The 23,602-nt window shown below is 47.0% G+C and overlaps 3 protein-coding genes across 4 annotated transcripts in view; all 3 read right to left on the reverse strand.

Annotated features, from left to right (window-relative positions):
* Positions 1-8,274: 8,274 nt before the first annotated feature.
* LOC103718828 (probable leucine-rich repeat receptor-like protein kinase At1g68400) lies at positions 8,275-11,041 on the reverse strand. Its single transcript, XM_008807817.3, has 2 exons — positions 9,223-11,041; positions 8,275-9,128 (listed from the first exon to the last, which is right to left on the reverse strand). Exons 1-2 carry the CDS (start codon positions 10,619-10,621, stop codon positions 8,473-8,475), a joined length of 2,055 nt encoding a protein of 684 aa, XP_008806039.2. The 5' UTR covers positions 10,622-11,041; the 3' UTR covers positions 8,275-8,472.
* A 4,164-nt stretch (positions 11,042-15,205) lies between these two features.
* LOC120103694 (glycosyltransferase BC10-like) lies at positions 15,206-20,196 on the reverse strand. Of its 2 annotated transcripts, XM_039130127.1 has the most exons (3): positions 19,886-20,196; positions 18,418-19,229; positions 15,206-16,020 (listed from the first exon to the last, which is right to left on the reverse strand). In XM_039130127.1, the coding sequence occupies exons 2-3, from the start codon at positions 18,964-18,966 to the stop codon at positions 15,376-15,378; spliced, it is 1,194 nt and encodes a 397-aa protein (XP_038986055.1). In that variant the 5' UTR covers positions 18,967-19,229; positions 19,886-20,196; the 3' UTR covers positions 15,206-15,375. The 2 variants fall into 2 exon arrangements, with proteins under 2 accessions (XP_038986055.1, XP_038986056.1); XM_039130128.1 differs by lacking the exon at positions 19,886-20,196 and having other exon boundaries at positions 18,418-19,394.
* Positions 20,197-22,946: 2,750 nt separating this feature from the next.
* The window catches only part of LOC103718831, a 41,845-nt gene continuing 41,189 nt past the window's right edge, over positions 22,947-23,602 (reverse strand). The window contains exon 12 of the mRNA XM_039130129.1: positions 22,947-23,405. Within this exon, the coding sequence (XP_038986057.1) occupies positions 23,244-23,405 (162 nt within the window). The 3' untranslated portion in view covers positions 22,947-23,243. The remainder of the gene's footprint in view (positions 23,406-23,602) is intronic.

Consider the following 23,602-nt stretch of genomic DNA (forward strand, 5'->3'; position numbering starts at 1 on the left):
CTTCCGTGGGTTGAGATGCTTTGGCTCGCCTTAGCACCAGATCTCCGATTCTGAAAAGTTTTGGTCGGACCTTAGAGTTATAATATCGGGCCACCCTCCGCTGATACATCGCCATCCGAACCTGCGCCATTTCCCTCGCTTCTTCCAAGAGGTCCAAGTTTCCTCGGAGTTGCTCCGAATTGGCCTCGGGTCGATGCGTAGCCACCCGGGGCGAGGGGAGTCCGAGCTCCACGGGGACAACCGCTTCCGTGCCATAGGTTAGGCTGAAAGGCGTCTCCCCGGTAGGGGTCCGATGCGTGGTCCGATACGCCCAAAGGATGTTCTCGAGTTCTTCGACCCAAGCTTGCCCCGTCCGACCGATTCGCGCCTTAATTCCTTGGAGGATTGTCCGGTTTGTCACCTCGGCCTCACCGTTGGTTTGGGGATGCGACACAGATGTGAACCGATACTCGATCCCGAATTCCTCGCAGAAGTCACGGAAATGCTTGTTGTCGAACTGTCGACCATTATCCGAGATGAGGACCCGGGGTACCCCAAATCGGACAATGATGTTTTTCTTCACGAACTTCCGGACTTGCGCCTCCGTGATAGTGGCCAGCGGCTCTGCCTCCACCCACTTGGTGAAGTAGTCGATTGCAACAATCAAGAATTTCCGCTGGGCGGAAGCGACGGGGAATGGTCCGAGGATATCCATTCCCCACTGTGCGAAGGGCCAGGGTGCGGTGATTGGTGCCAAGGGGACAGAAGGGGCTCTCTGGACGTTGGCGTGGCGCTGGCAGGCGTCGCATTTCCGTACGTGATCCTTTGAGTCCTCCAACAAGGTAGGCCAATAATAGCCTTGCCTCATGATCTTGTGCGCCAAGGACCTAGCCCCCGAGTGCGATCCGCAGACGCCCTCATGGACTTCGCCGAGGACGTAGGCCGCCTCCGAGGGGCGGAGGCACCTTAAGAGGGGGGCGGTAAATGAGGTCCGATACAGCCTCCCTTCATAGAGTACGTAGTGGGCGGACTTCCTGACAAGTCACCGAGCTTTATCTTCGTCTTCAGGGAGGATCCCTTTGGCGAGGTAGGCGACGAGCGGGTCCATCCAAGACGGCTCCGGATCAATCGCCATCACCGCTCCAGCCTCGCCGATGCTCGGGGCATCCAGGGTCTCCAGGTAGATTGCCCTCGACAAGTTGTGCGCCTCTGCGCCCACCAAGCGGGACAACCTGTCGGCCCTGGCATTTTCGCTTCTGGGAACCTGCTGGATGTCGACACTGCCGAGGTCGGGAATGAGTGCTTGCACCTTCCGGACGTAGTTCTGCATGGTCGGGCTCCGGGCCTCGAACTCCCCACGGACCTGCCCGACCACCAGCTGGGAGTCGGTGAAGACATTCAAACGCCGGATGCCGAGCTCCCCGGTGAGTTTGAGTCCTGCGACTAGGGCCTCGTACTCCGCCTCGTTGTTGGTAACTAGAAATCCAAACCTCAAGGCATACTCGGCTATCACTCCATCAGGACTGGTAAGGACCAGCCCGGCCCCTCCACCCTCGGGGTTCGACGACCCATCGATGTGAAGCGTCCAGGTCGGGAGGTCGAGGCTGGGCGTTTCCGGCGGTCTAGGTTCCGCCTCCTGCACCGTGCACTCAGCGAGGAAGTCCGCGAGCACCTGGGTCTTGATGGCGGGTCGAGGCTGGTAGCGGATGTCGAACTCACCGAGTTCTACTGCCCACTTCACCAGCCGTCCCGCATTCTCGGGGTTGCCGAGGATCTTGGATGGCCTTGATTTTGTCCGGGTTGGCTTCGATACCCCGCTGGTTGACAATGAAACCAAGGAACCTCCCGGCCGAAGCGCCAAAGGCGCACTTCGCTGGGTTCAGCTTCATGCGAAACTTCCGTAAGGTGGTGAAAGTCTCCTCCAGATCCACGATGTGCTGGTCTGCCTGGCGGCTCTTCACCGGCATATCGTCCACGTACACCTCCATGTTCCGGCCGATTTGCTCTTTGAAGATTTTGTTGACGAGGCGCTGGTAAGTGGCGCCAGCGTTCTTCAGACCGAAGGGCATTACCTTGTAGCAGTACAGCCCCCGGTCCGTTATAAAGGCAGTTTTCTCCTCGTCCTGTGGGGCCATCATTATCTGGTTGTAACCGGAGAAGGCGTCCATGAAAGACAACAGCTGATATCCGGAAGTCGCGTCGACCAGTTGGTCTATCCGTGGAAGCGGGAAGCTATCCTTAGGGCACGCCTTGTTCAGGTCGGTATAGTCGACGCACATCCTCCACTTCCCGCTCGCCTTCCGGACAAGTACAACATTTGCCAGCCACTCGGGGTAACTCACCTCCCTTATGAATCCTGCCTCCAAGAGTTTGTCTACCTCCTGGTCGACCACCCGGATCCGATCCGGGGCACAGTGTCTCTTCTTCTGCTTCACTGGCCGGTGGGTCGGGTCGACGTTGAGGGCGTGAGAAATGACCTCCGGGTCGATCCCAGGTACATCGGCCGCCGACCAGGCAAATACATCGGCATTGGCTCGGAGGAATTCCACCAACCGGGCCCGAGCTCCCGGGTCGAGATTGGCGCCGACCCGGACCACCCGGTCCCGGCGGCCTTCCTCGAGGGGAACTTCGACCACACCCTCGGCCGGCTCCCTCGGCCGCAAGGCCACCTCGTCTCTGGCATCAAGGGACTCGACGCTTAGGGCTTCTGCGGGCTTCTTCCCTTTGAGGGTCGCTAGGAAACATTGCCGTGCGGTCGGTTGGTCGCCTCGGACCTCCCCGATCCCGACCGCCGTGGGGAACCGCATGAGCAAGTGGTACGTAGAGACCACCGCGCGAAGGGCGTTCAGTCCGGGTCGTCCGAGGATAGCGTTGTAGGCCGAGGGAACACGGACGACCAAGAACCCGAGTCGCACCGTGGCTTCTGCGGGTGCGACGCCCGCAGTCACAGGCAGCTCAACGACACCTTCCGCCGGGACAGCGTCACCGGTGAATCCTATGAGGGGGGTGGATATTTTGTGCAACAATTGTCTGGACAAGCCCATCTTTTGGAAGGCCTCGTAAAACAAGATATCAGCTGAGCTTCCACTATCCACAAGAACACGCCTTACATCATAGTTTGCCATAGTGAGAGAGATCACCATGGCGTCATCGTGGGGGGTCTGAACCCCCTTTACATCCTCATCACAAAAGGTGATTACATTGCCGACCCTCTGCCTCTTTGCGACGGCCGCCCCTAACGCTTCCGTCGAGCCCCCTGCTTTCCTCACGGGCCGGGGGCAGCCCCCAGTGATAGTGTGGATTACGCCCGCAACGGGTCGATTCTGCTCCCGAGGCTCCGGAGGGGCCGGGTCGGCCGGACGCGGGTCCGCGGGGGGACGTCGGTCGCTCACATATCGACCGAGACGCCCCCGGCGGATGAGAGCCTCGATCTCGTCCCGAAGCTGGAAGCAGTCCTCCGTGTCGTGGCCGTGGTCTCGGTGGTACTCACAGTACGCCCGGGAGGGCCTCTTCCCAGGGATCCTCCGCATCTGTCTCGGGGCCGGGAGGTCCTCCCGCCCCTTGATCTCCATAAGGATCTGGGCCCGGGGAGTCAGGAGAGGGGTGTACCGGTGAAAACGTCGGGGCGGAGAACGAGGGCGTGGGGCGCCGTGGTTCTTCGCCGGCGATGGGCTTCTGCGCCGACGCTGAGGCGTCGGGCTCCTCCTCTGGCGTGCCTCTTTCCGCCTTTTCTTTCCAAGCTTTTGAGGGATCTCGGCGGCCTCCTTGCTCCGGTGGGCGGCCGCCTCCTCGGCGTCCGCATACTGGTTCGCCCGGGACAACAGCTCTGGGAAGCTCCGCGGCAGGCGTTTGTCCAGGGAGAAGGTGAGTCTGCCCTTCCGGAAGCCACGCTTCAGGGCTGAAAGAGCTACCTCCTGACTCAGGTTCCGGACCTCCAGCGTAGCCCTGTTGAAGCGGGTAATATAATCCCGCAGGCTTTCTCCCTCGTTTTGCCGGACATCAAAGAGGGAGTCGGAGACCAGTCGCCGCCGGCTACTGACGGCGAAATGAGTGATGAAGAGGCGAGTGAACTGGTCGAAGGACCGGATTGAGTCAGCCTCCAGCCCGGCGAACCATGCCCTCGCCGGGCCACGGAGGGTTGCCGGGAAAGCCTTGCAGAGAAGGGGATCTGATGCTCCGTGGAGGAGCATAAGGGTCCTGAAACTCTCGACGTGATCCCGCGGATCCGCCGCCCCGTCATAGGGCTCGATCGCCGGCATTTTGAACCCCGGCAGATTCGGGGTCCGCCGGATCCTCGAGGCGAGCGCCGGCTGGGAGGAGATCTCTAAGTCGGCGAAGGGATCTTTGGAATGGCCCTTCAGGACCTGGAGTTGTCGGTGGAGATCGTCCACCCGCCGGTCCAGGGAGCGCGACCGGTGGGTGGGGGACAAGGAGCGGCGAGAGGGGGACCGACTGGAGCGCGGGTTCCTCGAGGACTGGGGGGTCTGGGAACACGCCCGGGCCCGCCTCTCGTACCCCGCGCAGCTCCGGTGGGAAGGTCCCGGCAGAATGGAGCGTGCTCGAGAATTCTCCTCGCGCCGGCGCTCCTCCCCATGGGAGAGGAAGGAGCGCGGGTTGAGGAGGACAGGCGAACGCTCAGGCAACGGCGGCTCCTGAGCCTGCTGCGGTGCCCGGGACATCGCACCCTGCAGATTCTGCACCGCCTCCGCGAGGGTGCGAACCTGCTGGGTTAGCTGGTCGAACTGGGCGGCTTCGACCATCTGAATGGGCGGTGGGGCGGTGGAGTGTTGCTGAGAGCGTGTTGGAGATGCAGCGGCCTCCCGGCCAGTGGCGCGAGAGGCCCCGCGACCGGAAGCATTGGAAGCTCCACGACCACCTCGCCGTGCCATTACGATCGCTCTGAGATCCGGTCCCTTCCTCTAGCGCCAACTGTTGCTGGGGGTCCAAACCGAGAACGATTGGCACAGCGGTGTGAACGGAGTTCCCTTTGAATTGCTTTGGTTGCGCTCCACCTTCCGCCGGAAAACCTGCAAGCAAGCCTCGCACCACCACTGGGGTAGTGGGGGCCCTCCGACGATCAAGTTAGAGGGAATCGAAGGAGAAGGAGAGGTAGCAGGTAAGATGATGCTATGGAGAATCTTGCTTGCCCTCCTCCTTCCCCCCCAGCCCCATATATATCAGGCTGGGGGGTTTTTCTGGGGATTGGTCATCGTGTGGCACGATGGGGTTGCCACTGACGTGGCCATTACAGGGCGTCGTGGGGCAGCGCCGGGTACGGCCATGGCAGGGCATAGTGGAGCTCCGCTTTGTACGGTTGTTACAGGGGATCGTGGGGCAGCGCCGGATTCGGCAGTTGCAGGGAGTAGTGGAGCAGGGGGCCGCGGCGTGCCTCAGGAGAACAGTCTGTTGTTGTCAAGAGATTGCCGACCCGAGGTCGGATTGCTGGATCAAGGGGCAACCGACTCGGGGTCGGACTGCTGGATCAAGGGGCAGCCGACTCGGGGTCGGGCTGCGGAGCCGAAGATATCCGACCCGAGGTCGGATTGCTGGATCGAGGGGCAGCCGACTCGGGGTCGGACTGCGGAGCCGAAGATATCCGACCCGAGGTCGGATTGCTGGATCGAGGGGCAGCCGACTCGGGGTCGGGCTGCGGAGCCGAAGATATCCGACCCGAGGTCGGATTGCCGGATCAAGGGGCAGCCGTAGTCTTCCTGGGCGCGCGTGCCGGTCACGTGGGGCATGGTGGCTAAGTTCCCCCGTAACAATTATATTCTGTCGTATAATACTATGCGATGTTATTTATGGTCATTTTGTTATATCAAAAGTACTTTCTCAGTTGGTTTACCAAACATATATTAAAGTGCCACAACATTTTAAGAATATAATTACCAAACAACAAACAGCTTTTTATGAAAGCTCAGCTTCAGAAAGCTCTACTTCTAATAGCTCTACTGCCAATAGCTTCTCCAAACAGGACCTAAAGCTGCAAGCCAATGATTCCTCTATCACCAGGCATAACGAAGGCTAGCATATTGTAAGAATGATATGGTACAACATGATCTTAGAACTACTGTAGAAACATTGAGTTATACCACCTGTGGATTAGTGGTTGCAAGTGGAACTCATGGGTAGGCAGGAACATTGAAGGCGAGCTAATAAATTAGGTTATGCATAGCCTATTTCTACCTATCACTCTTTAATAGTATGTCAGTTCACCCACTTGTATGAATGTTAAATGCCGATTGCTTGAATTATGAATATTGCTTCATAAATGTTCTCTGCATTCAAAAAAAATGGCACGTCTCATTATATGTACTCCTCGACTTGCTACTTTAGGTTACCAAAACAATTGTTTTTTTCTTTTCTTACTGCTAACAATTTGGGGCTGGACAAACAGAATCTTGAACAAGTGGCCAGGAAAAATATTTAATGTAGATATAAAATCCAATTGCCCATACTCATAGCTTGCAGGTCGAATGTGCTCGGCTTGTTTTAGATCAATTCATGCACTTTATAAATATTTAAAGAGCTTTTGTAACAATTTAGAACTTTATCCAAAAAAATTAGCTAAAAAATATTATTTGGGTTTCTAAGTTATATATAAGTACCTAATATCTACCTAATGTATAATAGATGTGGGACTAAAAATACATCCGCACAGATTCGCATGATCCCACATTTGAATTTTTAGCATCGAAAGGATCTAGATCTATTCAAATTCAATCATAAATACCGCAATAAGGACAGTCAAATGAGCCTATGCCGTAGTATTTTTTAATCTGCATAGATTATGAATCGAGTATGCTCTAATACTATTTATAATAATCTAGAATTTTATTTAAATAAGTCAGTTAAAAAAAATTATCTGAATTTTTTGATCCTACGTAACTATCTAAAATCTATCCAAGTGGATAACTCTTGTAGATCTATAGATAGATCAGTATTGGTCCTCACAGCTTTCGTTTCAATCTCTTACAAACTGAGGGGATACTTTTCTGGCGTGGTAGGAGAACCTCAACAGAATGTACTCATGTATGCAGAAAACCCTGCATTAGTTCTTTAAAACTTCTGGAAAAGGAAAAGGAAAAGGAGAATGATGACTGTGCGGTCCGTGCACAGTGTACGCGATTAGAGAGACACCAGAGCCAGATACATGGAGTAAGACGAATACATTTCAATTTTGAGAATGTGAAGGTGTACTGCTTCAAAGGGTTACTTCATAAATTCACTCATGTGCAAAAATCTTTAACGGCTAATAAGTATTATTTCATGATGCTTTTATTGTCACATCATTGGATGCCCTAAATGAGTGTCAATGGCACCTACGTAATTATATGAACCGCCATTTCTTTCCCGAGGGTCTCTCAAGCTCCTGACTCTCATATATATTGGCATCAGCCGCAAAGATTAACAAACGAACTGGTGGAATTAACTGAAGATTTCCATGCATGATACTAAACTGAGCGCTTTACCGTGGTTTTATTACTAAATTAGTACTGAAGAGTTCTCTTTCTTGAGCAAGGGAGCCCGCAAGCAAAGTCACTCAAGAAATTTTTAAAGTGTCATCTGTTGACTAGTGATATTTAGCACGGCATCTGGACACTCCAGCGAACTTATAGCTACAAATGTTGGCACTCCCATGATATTGTAGCTATAAATGGTTAAAGATTCCAGCATGTGATTATTGGATTTAGATCATATTTTGTGGATTTCGATCGTATTTCGATCTAAAGCATTTTTACATCTCTTAAAGCACTCTAAATCTTTCCATTCATCATCTAATTATTGTGTGATTATCGTGCGAAGGAAGATGAATCCTTCTTCGGCGAAAGATACAACCTTGTCCCTTGTTTGTTGGCATGTTCGTTTGTTTGGCTTCTCACGGGCGGCAGAAGGGTTTCCATGGGCATCAGTGGTCGTAATTTATAACCGCAGCAGATGAAATCAATCCAATAGATAAGTGAGTAAGATTGTTATATAATAATTAACTAAAAATGCAGTTAATGCTAGATTAAATCTAGAGGTGACTCAAAAAAATGCTTCAGAGCCTGACCGACCCGCATGCAGCCCTAGCCGCTCTTTAAACCTGCCATTATTTGGAGCCTTGACTTACCAAACCCCAATCAAATTCCTAACCTTCGCACCTTTCTCCCCTGGGGACCGTTTTCTTGTCTCTTCTTCCGTACCTACTACGCATCACCAACGGCTACCCCCAGGGCCCCAGCTGTACAAACCAAGCTGTGGGTCTAAAACTCTGAGTCTTATGCAGCCACGGAGAGCCCATCCAACGGTCTGTAAAGAATTGCCAAAGATGTACAAATTCCTCAGATTGCTTGGTACGTTTTGAGACAAGTCACTACCAACGAAACCCCACACCGCCCCCCATAACAAACGACACTCCCGAGGGCAAACCAAAAAGCAAAAGTTCCCACCCTTTACACCCTCCATCTCACATCCAACGGCTCACAAAGAAACATAGTTTTTAACGGCTCCCTACTGGCTACCGACGCCGACGGTGGTTGCGCTGGCGTCCTCAGACGTGGAGGGAGAGTCGGTCACCGAGTCGAAGGACTCGAGCGAGGGCGACACCTCCCCGCGGATCTCCTCGATCATCTTGACCACGTGGTCGATCCTGGGCCGTTGATCGGACGCCGTCGCAGTGCACCGCAACGCGATCTGGAGCATCCCCACCATCTCCTCTTCGATCCCCTTGTACCGCATCAGCTCCAGGTCGAACACCTCCGCCGTCCACTCCTCTCTCACCACCGACTGCACCCACCGCGGCAGGTTTACTACTCCGCCGCCGCCGGACGCCGGCTTCCCGGTGAGGAGCTCCAGCAGCACCAAGCCGAAGGCGTACACGTCCGCCCGTTGCGACGACCACGGTCGGCGCCCGTATGCCGGCGCCTCCGGGGCGCGGTACCCGCTGTACCGCGCAGCCGCCGCGGGGCCCAGCAGGGCCAGCCCGAAGTCGGCGAGCCGGGCGTTGCCTGTCTTGTCGATGAGGATGTTGGAGGATTTGACGTTCCCGTGGGCCAGCTTCGACGCCTTGCTCGCCTGGTGGATGAACGCTAGCCCCCTCGCCGCCCCCGCCGCGATCCTCATTCTCCTCGTCCAGTCCAACGGCGACCGCCCCGGCCCTCGATTCCCTAAAAATAGTACGAAAAAGAGCATGGAATGCATGAGATCCAGTTATTTATGCCACTTTTTTGAGGTCACGGCATCCGGGAGAGGTGGGGTTACCGTGGAGGAGGGAATGGAGGTTGCCATTGGGCATGTAGTCGTAGACCAGGAGCTTCTCGTCGCGAGCGTAGTAGTAGGCTTTGAGGGGGAGGAGGTTGCGGTGGCGCAGCCGGCCGAGGGTCTCCATGTGGTGCTCGAACTCGCGCTTCCCGGCGACCTGGACATCGCGGAGGCGCTTGACGGCGACGACGCTGCCGTCGCCGAGAACGGCCCTGTAGGCGGTCCCATAACTGCCCTTTCCCAGTATCTCGGCGGAGGCCCGGAGCAGGTCCTCCAGATCGAACTTCTGCGCGTCCTCTAAGAACACAATCCTTCCTCGCTCGAACCCCCCTCCCCAGCCGCCGGGGGCGACGCCTCCCTGGGAGGCGTAGGGACTGGAGGAGTAGACGATCTTCTCCCCCTCCTGGAGCCGAGACGGGTTCTTGCTGGCGAATTTCCGCCAGAAGTAGGAAAACAAAAGGCCGGAGACGATGACGAGCACGGCGAAATCCCCGACCACGATGACCACCACGGCGACCCGGCTCATGCTTCCGGGGGTCGGCCGGCCGGGGGGCGCTGCCACGGGTTTGGATGACGGGGAGGAGGCGACGACAGCGGCGGCAGGGGGGACTGGAGCGGCCGCGGCGGGGGAGACGGGAGCGGCCGTGGTGGCGTTGGCGGCGGGGCGGCTTGGTTCGCTGACGGCGTCGCGGCAGCTGGCGAGTGGGGCGCCGCAGAGGGCCTGATTCCCCGCAAATGCGGCGGTGGGGAAGGCGGCCAGAGAAGGAGGGATAGCGCCATAAAGCATATTAGAGGACACATTGAAGTCCAGGAGGTTGGGGAGGGCGAGGCCGAAGATGGGACCGGAAAGGCGGTTGGAGTCAAGGCGGAGGGTGAGGAGACGTGAGAGCCGATTCAGCGTGGCCGGCACGGAGCCGGAGAGGTTGTTATAAGAGAGATCGAGGCGGTAGAGGCGGGGGAGAGAGGAAAAGGAGGGTGGAATGGGACCGGAGAGGTTGTTGTGGGAGAGGAAGAGGAGTTTGAGGGCGGCGAGTGGGGAGAAGTCGGGGATTGGGCCGGAGAGAAGGTTGGTTTTGAGGCTGAGGACGCGGAGCTGGTCGAGGCGGGTGAGGGCTGGTAGGCCGTCGGGGCCGGAGAGGGAGAGGTCCTCGAGGATGAGGCGGGTGACGCGGCCCTGGGCGCAGCAGACGCCTAGCCACGTCTTGCACGGGGCCGGGTCCGACCAGTTCCAGCTCGCCAGCTTCTGCGCTGGGTCCGACAAAGCGCGGAAGGCCAGCAGGGCGCTCAGGTCCCCGTCCAACGACGACGAAGAGGCGCTCACTAAAGAGAGCTCCAAGAGTAGTAGTAAAATGAGGGGAGGTGGGAGTAAATGTGCCGACTGGAGCTGCTTCTCCTCCATTCTCTTTTGCTCGTCCAGATGAGAAAAGAGAGTGAGGAGAGGAGAGGAGAGAAGATAGGAGAGGAAACTACGGCATTTTGTTGTAGGGTTTGGAATGTCTCTTTCGCTTTCACTTTGTACTGGCTCTGGATGTGATTGGGGTGAAACGGGTGTGTTATTCTAGGTAGGGAAGTGAGGGAAATGGACCTACGGTTATACTCTCTCTCTCTCTCTCGCGCGCGCGCTGTGTCCGAAGACCCATGGTTACGTTGAAGCGGTGCCGAGAGGTGGTTCAGATTGTACCTTCGCGCGACAGAATGTGCGCCCTTCCAAGCCGATCACACGGTCGGTGCGATCTTGCCGCCTCTATTTTAAAATATTTTATTTTTTATTCTTTTATTTATATTAGATATGTACGATCTATTCGTGATAAAGGAAAAAAAAAATCATGAAATGCACCATTGAATTGTACAATAGCTTCTACATGCCGTCCAAGTAGATAAAAAAAAATTCAAATTGCTTCGGGATCTTTGCGACGTATGAAGCAATAGTTGATGACGTAAGAAAAAAAAAAACTACCATTCTTTCGAGCCATATTTATTTTATTAGATGAATATAAATATAAATTTAAATATGAGTTAAATGTAAAAATTTATATTTATATTTATTTGAAATAGATATAGATATAAATTTAATATCAAAAATATGTATATATAATGAGAGAAATATTGGACATCTTGACCTCAGTCCAACCCAACCTCTTTGACCTCGAACATAAACCGAGAAGAATAGCTTCGGCCCCAGCCGAAAAGCCGATTAGTGGAGGTGCGAATTAGCAAGGAAAAATAATCAGCAAGTACCGATAAGGCTGGACAATCCTAGCAACCTACAGTTTTGGTAGCTTACAGTCGTGTTAGCATCACAACTTGTGCCCGACCAGTATTGCACGTCACCCACGCGGACTGACTCACAACGCTGCAACCGTTACCTCATCATCAGTAGACGCCACATCAGCCTAGGTAACGACAAAACGCGCTTCCTTATATGAAGGGACAGTTCCGATGACTTCAGTTATGTAGGTAATATATAATTTACGGAGAACGACACTCTGCTGAAATTTCTTTTTTTCACACTGTTGCCTTTTTATTTTAATTTAGACATCAGAGAATCCTCCACCAAAAACTTTTTGCAATCCATTTTCGGAGAAGATCTACTTTCTTGTACCTCGGCCAGCCTGCTCAGCTCATCTTTAGCTAACTTCATAGTCGTTCGAGCTGCATTCTAACTTCGGTCCCGAATTCAGTGGCAACAATATAACTACGGATATAAGTCAGATAATTAAACTTTATGACCATAAAATTAAAAATATTATTAAATAGATAATAAATTAAATTAATAATATATTAATATGGTCATTAAATTTTTTTAAAATTTATAAATATTATATAAAATTATAAATAAAATTAAATATTCAAATATGGATCGAATATTCATCTATTTATATTTATTTTTATTTATATCGGGCGGATACGAAAACGAACTGCCTTAATCTGGATCCTCGGTGGGATGACGGTGGAGCGGAGAAAGGGCTTGCTGATTTCGAAGTCAAAATAAATTTAAAAAAAAAACTCACGATGGCAAGTATTAGATAATGCAAAATGCGAGATAAGACATTGCGTTGGAATCCCGTCCCCTTCAAATATTTTCAGGGTGGCCTCGAGCTAGAATCCGGCCCCCCAGCTCTACTCTGTCTCGACCCTGGGTTTCTTATTGGCACTGCAGGCACAGGGTCATGTTCTTGACACGATTGGCATTTTTGCTCACTAAATCAAGGTGCAATGAATTAGAGCCGCAAAGCTACAGCTCAGCTCGACGACAAAAGTAAAATGCATGCAAATGATCAACGTACAGTAACATTGACTCGACAAAAGGAAAAAGCTGATGGTAGCGGACAAAGTGTCACACGGGAGAAATAATTATTGTTTGATGGGTATCTAGAAGTTGATTCGAGACCTGTGAGTGAAACCGATGGCTAGATATGATATAAACATTTTACGCAGCCTTTCAGCATCCATAGTAGTTTCCTTTTCCAATGCTCAGAGTAAAAAATAGGTTGCCTTAAACACTGCCATGGCCCTCCTCCACTGTAAAATATCTTTCAGTAGTAGGTTACCTGCATGGTGAGAGGATGAAGAAGAATTAATCCATGCTATAATAGATGCAGAATCGCCCTCCATCCAAGCCTGCAATAGACGACCCTGCTCATCTCTTCTAATAAAACCTGCTGTTGCCTTTCCATCAGACACGGATCCATCAAAGTTAAACTTAGAAATACCAAAGGGAGGGAGGAGAACCTGCATTAATATGTGTGTTGTAGGTGAAGACCTATGAGTGTTAAAGGCTTCTTCAGATCCTTGACTATGTTGTGAAGCCTCCTTTAAACATATTAATATTCATGTCATGGCAGAGATTACAGAGCGTTGCACTGTGACAAGTAACCCTCTTAGAAATATATGAAGATAGGGTTCTAATTCAGAGCTTTGGTACAGGCACTAAGAGATTTTACCATCTTGATATATTAGTAAAATGCAAGATTATAGGCATGCTTATCAATTTTATATTCTTTTATATTAATTACTCGATATCTTCAAGATAAAAAGAGTGATTTCTTATGTAATGCCATTTTTCTTTTTCCCCTTTTTATATAAAAATGATTTAAACAAAGTAAATGGGAATGGTTTTTTAACACAATTATAAAACCTGTCATCGCATTTTAGAGACTTGGATGAAAACTAGTAAAGCAATCGTAAACAGGAATTTGATTAAAGGTTTCCTTCATATAAAAACAATTTTGGCATGAATGTCCATTTTTTTATTATCATCTATGCAATTTTTAGAAGTCTTTTGATCATCATAAAACCAAAATTACGATCTCCCACTTGTTTGAATTTTTGCTGCTATTAAACACAAAATCCTGTTACCCACTTCCACATCCATTAAATTCTCATCTTGAAGAATCAAGCTAAGCACTCTAGAACACTATCCTTCGCAGCCTTTTATCAAGTATGGACTTCCCTTGTTTTGCAAACCCACTACTAGTTGTGCATATTGTAAGAGTTTTCAATTCAATTTTCACCTAAATGATAGAAATAAAAATGTCTAAAATAAAATCATAGGCTTTCTAAAATTATCTTCTTATACCCTCTTTATTAAGTGAATTTAACCTTAAAAGGAAGCATATAGTCAAACACTTTTTTTTTTATTTATCTAAAATACTTATTTTGATTGATTCTATATTGCTTGCAAGAGCTTGTCACTCCAACCCGCAAATCTGATACCCGACCTGGACCTGAAAATGAATGGGTTAGGTCTGGGTCTAAAATTTAGGCCTAAAACTTTCAAATCAGGTATTCACGTTTAGGTTTAAGGTTTTTAAGCCCGACCTAACCCAACCTAGACCATAACCTGCATAATTATCCAATTTATTAGATACATAGATACATACATACATATATAGATGTATAGATATATAATTTTAGCTCTCTATGTATATCATTCAATTTCTAAACTCTTAGCATAAGAAACTTTATTTTATAACTTAAAGAGGCACAAGGAATACAATATAATGAATTTTAGAATAAATTTGGGTCTTTATATTTGACTTTAAGTAGAGTGTATTTTTTCAGCTTTTATGAATCATTGCTGTACAGACAATCATCAAGTCCTTGTTATTTATGATTTAATTTTTTGTAGTATTATTTGATGTTTCATTGATAATTCCTTAAATTATGTTTTTTTTTAGCTTGATTAATCCTTCAAGACATAATGTTTAGTACATCATGGGCAGCCAACCCAGATCTCCACCAGACCCAAACCCGATGCACACTTTTATTACCCAAACTTGAACCCAGTCTGATCTTGCATGGAGCAAAGTTGGACTTGAAACCCCAATGGGTACGAGTGTGGATTTGGCGAAACCCAGACCTCACCTAACTAGATATCACACTAATTAATTATTTGTGTTACTCAATAATGTCCTTTGAAAGTTTTATTATTTCCATCCATACCTTCATTCCAGTAGAATTAGTTTTCCTTCTATTTGATTACTCGGTTACAAACAAAAAATAAAATTCAGTAAAACAATATGCAGCTATAAAAACCTCATAAATTTTACCCCTTTCAAGCTCATTTTTTTAGTTTTGAAATTGACGAGAGTATGATTTTAAATTAGTCGACACTCGTTGGGGCACCTTTCACCCGAGAGCTTGCCTTGGAGGAGGTCCAAGATCGAATACATTACTACTGCTCTATTGTCTACAAAAGGTATATTTAAATTGATTTCTTTCGGGGAAAAAAAGATGATTAAAATCACCACCATCTCATTAATAAAATTGAAAGATGGCACGTCACAAGCATATCCACATATTAGCCCACCCAAAGCCCAAGGAGGAAATCAGCTCCGAAGCACATTATTGATTTGGAAAAATTGCTCAACAAATTAGCCTACAACATGGGACTTGATACAATGCCAATCCCATTTATGCATCAAATAATTTAGGTAAAAAATCAATGGCATGCCTTGCGGAAATTTTGAAGAAGAATATCTTTCCCGCGAGAACAACCTTCAACCTTCATTTAGGTCTCAGATGCTTTGTACACTTTTCCCTTTATTCCAAGAATCCCATAAAAAGTGGTACTACTTAAAAATGTCCCTGAGAAAGCTTCTCTTGCTTGCAGAGAATCTTTATGGATCCCACATCCTTATAATGGATCTCTTAAGTCTGAATGCCCATAACTTTTGGAGCAAATCTCATCAACCGAGTCAAGGAGTTGGGTAAGAACTTCCTCGCAAATAGGAAGCAAATGCTAGTAGTCCTACCATTGTAATCGCATGTACTTCCATTTCTCATCCCCTTCAAGAGCTCAATGGTCACATCCAATCTTCCAAACCTGGCCGGGTGTGGCCCCCTTTTTGACCAGTCGACCCAAGTGAGGCTCCGATTTGCATTTCTCCACCAAAACCTCATGCTCACAAACGTCGACAGATAATGTTCATCGACGTAGCACGAGGGCTTGCAGTATCTCTTGAAGACCGGAAAATATTTGTCATCAGAAATTATCTCAATTGCAAGGTTCCGGTCCACCTCAAACCACTGGGAGCCTTTTCGCCATTGCTGCAGCTTCACAAGCGGTTTCATTCTAATATTGTATCGACCGCGGCCGTTGGGCCCCGGATCATCGTAGGAACTGACGTAGGTTTTGGTGGAGTTGATGAGGTAGGAGTAAATGGTGGAGAAGTTGAAGAGAGGAATGCATGACTCGGAGAGGAGGATGAAGCGTTGGTTTGAGAAGTCGAGCAGGGCATTAGCTAGTAGGCGGCGTTCAGCTTCCATCATGCTCAATTGCCCCCATCGCACCAGCTGCATCAATTCAAAAGTAGCATCTTATAAGAATCGATAATATTCTCAATGATCGTCTTCGCATGAATGTCTTTTAGCCAAAGTCGTAAAATATAAAAATATAAATAAATCTATCTCATTCTATCAGCTTAAGTTTTTGGGATAAATAGTGATTTCAACATGACATCAGAGCAGAGATTTTAAGTTCGAACCGTGTCTTCGCATTCTCCACCCATTAAAAAAAGTCTAATTTGAGATAATAAATTGACAGTAATGTGATTTGATGGAGCCGGGGGATTTGAAGATGCTCTTACTACTAGGCGAAGAGCTTTGCTTTGTGATATGATCTCATGATCTCCCACGTTACGCATAGATTTCTGGTCGGTGCCTCTGTGTTATCCCTAAATCTATATTCAGTTGGAAATTTTTGTCACCTAAGAAGGAACAAAAAGCTAGAGATGCCTCTTAACAAGTTGCCATCCAGATTGAACTTTTACAGATCCCTTTCTTTTCAAAAGGCACGCGAACATGGGCAAAATTTTGTGGAAGAAAAGAATTTATAGAAGCTGGGACAAGAAGAATCAAAGCAATGCATAGATGCTCTCTCCATATACTTCAATCAGAACAAAGATCAATTAACTCAAAAAAAAACAAAAGCATAAAGATCAAGACCTGTGCCACTTGCTGTTCAAGAAGTTAACACCATAAAATAGCTAAGTGCAACTTCGGTCTCATTGTTGTTTCTATGTTTTTTTTATATCTCTAAATTAGTAAAGTAGGACATGAAGATCATGCTGAAGATGGCATAGGCAGAAATTTTCTTAGATTCTCTAAGATCAGAATGGTGCTGCTGATGAGGTCGGGGATATCTACCAACCTCAGACCCTTAGCTCCCACCGAACTAAAACAGAAGAACGACAGCGTCCCTTGCAAGGTATTGTCTGCTCTGGAATTTCTGTGGCGCTCCGAGATGGTTTTGTCCTATAAAAAGTGCCTCGCAAGGAAAGGAATTTTCTCCTCTATTTAAGGCACTGACCTTTCCTCTATTCAGTCGATGTAAGACTAAGTTCGAGACCCTTTATTCCCATAACATCAGCCCCCCCAGCGGGAAGGTCTGTGCCGAAGTCAAGGCTCTCAACGAAAGCACCATTGATGAGGTCGGAAGTATCCTCCGGCCTCAGACCCTTAGCCCCCACCGAACTAAAACAGAAGAACGGCTGCGTCCCTTGCAAGGTATTGTCCGCTCTGGGATTCCTGTGACGGCCTGAGATGGTTTTGCTCTATAAAAGGCGCCTCGTAAGGAAAAGGATTTCCCCCTCTATTTAAGGCATAGACCTTTTCGTTATTCAGTCGATGCGAGACTAAGTTCGAGACCCTTTATTCCCACAATATGTGCCATACGAAGGAGGCGCTAATACTAAAAAATTATTACATGCACTGCATGCACGGCCATATTGGTGCACACTGCCCATCACAAGATGGGATGCTCTAATGAGCCCACCGGAATACACCTCAGCAATTGATGGTGCATGTGTGCCTGCATGACCATGCATGAAATAACTTTTCCTGACACCCCACGCATGCCCTCCAAATTAATGATCCTATCTATTTAACTGATGTGGGCGGCAGCATGGTAGTTTGAATGGAGAAGAAAAGGAGGAAACGTTTAGCAATAAGCAAATGTGAAATGCCTAGGACAAGGAGAGTTTTATTTTAGCATCCATAAAAAATTATAATTTTAATATTTATTCATAAGTAGTTCTAGGGAATGTCTCTTCAACGAGAAATTCCTCTTGCCATGTGGCTCGACAAGGGGATTGGATGATATGTGGAAATTGGTGCCACTCATGGAAATTAATGGGATACATATAAAAAATGTGGTTGAATGCTAAAGTTTCCAAGTACCGGAAAGTCCCCGTCCTTATTCATGCATTTACATGACGTGATCCCACTATGTCGCATACTTCCAGTTTCAGAATTGGTTTCGTGCATCAAGATTAACAGCTAGTTAGCATTTAATTCCGGCTTTCTTTTGGCTATCAGAGACTGAAGCGCCGGTCTCAAGACAAGGGACGGTGGCAAAAATCTGCCAACCACGTCACACCGAGGGAGCAAATGGCTTGTTTCCACCAAGCCCGACTAGTTTGATTCAAACTTGGCTATCCATACCCACAAGTCTTCCCAATATTTTATATATACTAAATTAAAATTTCATGCACTAAAATAGCATCCTTGTCCTACCAGAAACGAGACATCCTCGTCAATTTTAGCGTCAAATCCCATGGACAACTAGAATGATTAAGATCGCAGAAGCTATCAATAATGGAGTAAAGAAATGGAAGGCTTGGAATTAAGATGATAGGTGGTAGGTACTGTTGACGTAAAAAATAAGAACCATGATAGGATTAATTAACTGACCTTGCTCGGGACTCTCCGGCCATGGAACACCGAACCCTCTGGCGCTGACTCGTTGAAGGAAGGATCGGCGTGCACGTAGATCGAATACAATCCTTCATGTCCTTTGAAGAACTTCTCCCATAGCGGAGCGAAGGCGAGCGATCCCCTGGCGAGAAACAAGAAGGCAACCTTAGGAACTCGGTCGAATGGGTAGTCTTTGATCCTCGGAACCATCGACGCCCTCCACAGCAACTCCTCCTCGGTCATGTCATGCATGGCCTTGGCTGGCTCCACATATCCCTTTAATCCCACGCGCTCATGAGCACTACTGAGGGAGAGATTTAGGACTGGCTGCGGCGGCCGTTGTGGTGGGGATGGAGGAGAAGAGAGCAAGGAGAGTTTGGATGTCTGGAGAGGGAAAGGAATGGTTTTGAGGTAAAAACTGGAGATGAACCCAAGGGCCAGGCCGAGGCCAAAGAGGAGGAGGTTTGGGAGAAATTGGAGGAGTTGGGAATTGGAAGGGGAGAGCATGCAAAGACGTGGAGGGTGATGTTGCTGCTGGTTCTTCATCGATGGTTTTATTAATTGTTCCGATCACTAGAATAAGAGACTTAACAGACAAAGCAGGGTGCAATTGATGGGTAGTTGGACGTTGAAAGACCGGGAGGATGCAGGCCTGTGGGATATGCAGTAGGAAATAGGAAGATGAAGGAGAACGAGTCTCCTGAGGCCACTTGTATGGACCGTAGGCATCTATGGAGGACTTGGGCTCTCAGTTTTCCAACCGATTCGAAGTTTCCTTGGACTTGTATCCAAGAATCAATCGTCAGCTTCTGTCATGTACACAGAAGAAAAGTATATATATGTCAGTATCCGATGGAGTGTTTTAGTCAATAGAGTTGATGATATATGCGGCAAATGATGAATTATTATTGCTATTTGTTGGTGTGGTCTGCATAGCGGAAGAGGAAAAAAATAGATTGGAAAACGAAGAAAAGTGCTGGATTTGGTTAAAATTTGTTGTTTCCAGCATTAAGAGCTACAGATTAAACGGTTTAAATTGTTGAAAAATCTTCTCTATTTTCTATTTTGCTGTTTATTATTGAAATTTGTCTTATTGTGGAAGCAAAGATTAAATCTTATTGATGTTTATGCAGCCTTGATTTAGAGAGGATCTATTGTAATCTCATTATTCTAAATAGTGGAATTTTTTTTCTGGACTAGATTTCGTGATTTTTTTCTCTATATAAAAAAAAAATTTCATGTTAAAAATTATGTTATCTCTTGTTTCTGGATTGCTTGATTATTTTTTTTATTAATTACCTAAGTAGATTGTAGTGCTTGGTGAGTGATATCCTATTTAATTACACAAAGAAAAAAAAGGAGTTTGTAGCATCATTGTTTCTTGATTTCATTTTTTTTCCAACACTATTCAACAAAATATATTGAAAAAAAAAATTAACAAAAGAAAATAAGGAAGCAGACTCACCCTTCATGTGTAGGCTTTTTCAGTGATCACCCTTAATTAATTAGAGATGAGTTGAATCCCCGACGAAGGCACCAATTCTCCTAATGAGCATGTATCCGAGAAGCCCTCCATAAATCCAAGCATGTTTTCAGGCGGGCAATCCGGCAAAATAGAGAGCAAGCAAGCATAGAATCAAAATAAATCAATAGATGGAGGGCCAAGTAGCAACCTTTTCTTCACAGCTTACAGGTGAGGAAAACTGTAGCCATGAGGTCCAATAATTGGCTCCGGCTTCGGGCTGCTGGTGGCCCACAGCTAATCCCTCCGCTCTACGGCAATTTAATACTGGCTCAGAAAACGTCGGTCTGGATACAGACCCAATAAATGGCCATTGTACCATGTTCTTTACGAAAATTACAAGCCTGAGCAGGCCACTAATCGTTACAAAGTCAGCAAATACAAGCTTTGCTAAATCCGGAGGATAAGCATCACCCAAGGTTTAGCGACCCTTCCAAATGGTAAGAAGCCAACGAATGGCGGTTGAAGAGTCCAGACTCAGAGAAAGGCATCCTTTCGGTAATAAACAGTAACTTTAACTCCCTCTCATGTAGAAAGTTAATTCAAGGTTAGGCAAGACCTCAGAAAAGTTAATTCAAGGTCCGGCAAGTCCTCGTTTTGCCCGGTGCATTGACTAGTATGAAGACTGACCAAATTATTATTCTCTACATGCGGAGTCCTGGAGTAATTTAAATCAAATTTGGCTTCTCCATGTTATCCATATCTAGACATCCGTTCTATATCAAATCTTCATATTTCAACTAAATCTTTTTGATAAAGAAAAAGAGAGAACCGTTCTTTTTTCCTGGAACACAACGCCGTACTCACCACGTTATCGACTTTCTGAAGAAAAACTGTGGGAGCACTAGTCCTTACACGGTTAATCATTTCGTGTTTAAGCTTTTATATTCAGTTCGACACCTGTTCTCACACTCGGGACTTATTTTCGCGCACAAACCTGTTTCATAAGAAGCTACTGGGCTACACATAAAATGGTCATCCAAACCAGAAGTAAGATAGGAGGTAAACAGGACTAAATTTTAAATGACAGTCAAATCACAAGGCGGGTTTTTTTTTTTTTTACTCATTTTCTCCTCTATACAAAGAACCATGCCACATCAAAGTTCAAATCGAATCAAATTTCTGTACACTTGAATGATATCTTTTTGTTTAGGATTAGCAATATGAATCCTCCAGGAGGTTATTAGTTTCTATAAGGGATTTACGATGGCTGCTGGAATGTATATGATCGCGTAAACCATAAACCAACATCTAAATAAGAACCCTTGCAGCACAAACATTCTCTTGAAAAAGAAAAGATCCAAAGGCATGAAAGAAGGCAAGCAAAGCGTGCTAGAAACTGGCCTTACTGGGGATTAAGCGGCCTTGGAACCCCGAATCCTCCAAAAGACACCGACCACTTGAAGGAAGGATGTGGGTGCTCGTAGATGGAAATGAACAACAGGACGGAGAAGGCAAGAAAGACTTGCGAGGATTTGATCTGGGGATGCCGTGGTTTTGAGACAGGAACTGGGAAATGAACACCAGGGTGGAGAGTTTGATCATGTGGGAGTCGGGAGGGGAAGGCAAGGAAGGTGGTGGGGAAGGTTGATTGGGTTCTTGAGTTGTAATTCAAGGCTTCTTTCGAGAGAGGGAGAGATGGGGCCTTCACTTATATGCTGAACTTGGGAGCGTCCTTGGAGAAGTCTTCAATTATAGGCGATCAGCTTGTATGAGATACAAAAGAATTCAGATATCGAGGAAATTAGACACGTACACAAAGAAAACTTAAGGTGAAGAAGCAGCTTTCTAAAATACATGCATACATACACACACCCACATATATGTATATATTTATAATGAGCCCCTCTTAAAATATTCTTGAGTATAAGATAGAAGGTTGCAAGCCGAGTGGAGTATTTTGCCGCCGGCGGGGGAAGCGGAAGCCTCCACGGAGTAAAGAGCCGATAAAGCAGAAGAGTACATGATTAAAGAGGAAGTATGTACCTGCATTTGATGTACGGTGATCTCGTCAACAACGTTTCGTTTATTCCTGTCCTTTGCTTTTTTACCCTCAACTTTTCTAAAGCGGCCCCAAAACCGTGAAGGAGAAAAAAAATCAAAGCTTAACAAATCTTTCCTTAAATTTTTTATGACCTGTAGGAGTGAAAAGAATCGAGTGCCTTTTGACTTTCACATCATGCAATTGCATGATCCCAAGCTTACGGATGCTTGCAAAGGATGCAATTTGACGGATAAGAATCGCAAGATTCATCAAGAGCGATGATCGTGCCGCGTCAGCATTTTGCTACCTTACTCTTCGCTGGACCTAAGCACAAGTTACCTGTATAATGCTGGATCCAATTAGAATAAATTTCAAAAATTAGATTTCTTACAGTAGTTCAGCAACTTCAGCTAAGAAGAGCACAACGTATTGCATATACAACATTTTACAAGATTTTATAGTAACATCGTCCGGAAATGCCGATCCTGACACCTGGCAATAAACCTTGGTTGTGCTTGTTTCGTTATATGTGATGTCTAAAATTTTGCTTCCTCTAATATTTTAGAGTAAACAAAAATTTGGATGGCTTGTGCAACAAGGAGGAGCAAAATAAGAGAGCGCACATACGATTATTACTGGAAGAAAAAGCTATAGACGAGTGGATTTCTAATCAAGGTTTGTTTTTATTTCACACCATAACTGTTCATCAGCAATTCAGGAGCCAGCATGCTCAGGCTCTCATAGTTTCGTTTTTTTGTTGGTGTAATTTTTTAAACCGATATGATAAGGCTCATCCTGCAGATGAGTCGACCCAAAAACAAAGGGCCAGCTTGAAGTAAACGATCAGGCTGTTCTCATAACTTAGCCCATTAATAGCGATGAATCAACCATATAAAAATATCTATGAGCCCAACTTGAGCCTAAACTCGTATAGAAATTCTCCTACTGCGAGCAAGCTTGACCTCACCAACCTCGGCGCAAAGGAAGCCCCCCATAATGGACAATCTTGACATGTACAAAGAACCTATTAACCCATTATATGGCCCTTCCCATGCAATAATGTGAAAGAAAGTTTTAAAATTTGAATATTTTAAAAAATTCTCTTCCACACTGGGTTGTCAAATTCAAAGACAACCAGGTTACAAGGCTGCTTGACTTGCAGATGCTGCCGAGAGGCTTTAATGCAAGGCTTCCTTCATAGGTCCTTCAACGAGTCTAACTGCTCTCTTTGATCTCTGGTTTCACCGTGTAAAGATGCAACTGCCGGCACTCCAAGTTCATAATTTTGAAGTTGGCTTTGCTGATTGTGTGGATATTTCATCCACCAAACTTCCCTTTCCTGCTAAAAGCCATGGCTAAACCTCCAACCCCAATAATTGCGAGCACTTTAAAAATGTTTCTCCTCTTCAAGAAAGTCCATATCCATCGAGATATAAAATGGACTCCACAAGTTGCTTGGAATTTTTTCATTGAGAAATCCTGCACAGCTATGCAGATTTTCAGTTCTAGAAACTTAAAAGCAAGAGGACAACCCAGTCTAGGCACAAATTTTTGCAACATAAACCATGTTATGGGCATCATAAATCATTATCACACAGAAACTGAATTTTAGCTGATGATGAGCTTTTCTTTTATCATACATAATGGTGTTTACACCCAAAATTAATTAATCATCG

Source organism: Phoenix dactylifera, chromosome 9, assembly GCF_009389715.1.
Source record: "Phoenix dactylifera cultivar Barhee BC4 chromosome 9, palm_55x_up_171113_PBpolish2nd_filt_p, whole genome shotgun sequence".
Lineage (NCBI taxonomy): Eukaryota > Viridiplantae > Streptophyta > Magnoliopsida > Arecales > Arecaceae > Phoenix > Phoenix dactylifera.

What these genes read in the sequence shown, in the direction of transcription:
- LOC103718828 (XM_008807817.3), bottom strand. Translation starts at nt 10,621, where the DNA reads ATGGAGGAGAAGCAGCTCCAGTCGGCACATTTACTCCCACCTCCCCTC. An exon ending in CCTCCATTCCCTCCTCCACG is followed by an intron (nt 9,129 to 9,222) that starts GTAACCCCACCT and finishes TACTATTTTTAG; the next exon opens with GGAATCGAGGGCCGGGGCGG.
- LOC120103694 (XM_039130127.1), bottom strand. Translation starts at nt 18,966, where the DNA reads ATGAAGAACCAGCAGCAACATCACCCTCCACGTCTTTGCATGCTCTCC. An exon ending in GCCGGAGAGTCCCGAGCAAG is followed by an intron (nt 16,021 to 18,417) that starts GTCAGTTAATTA and finishes GAATTGATGCAG; the next exon opens with CTGGTGCGATGGGGGCAATT.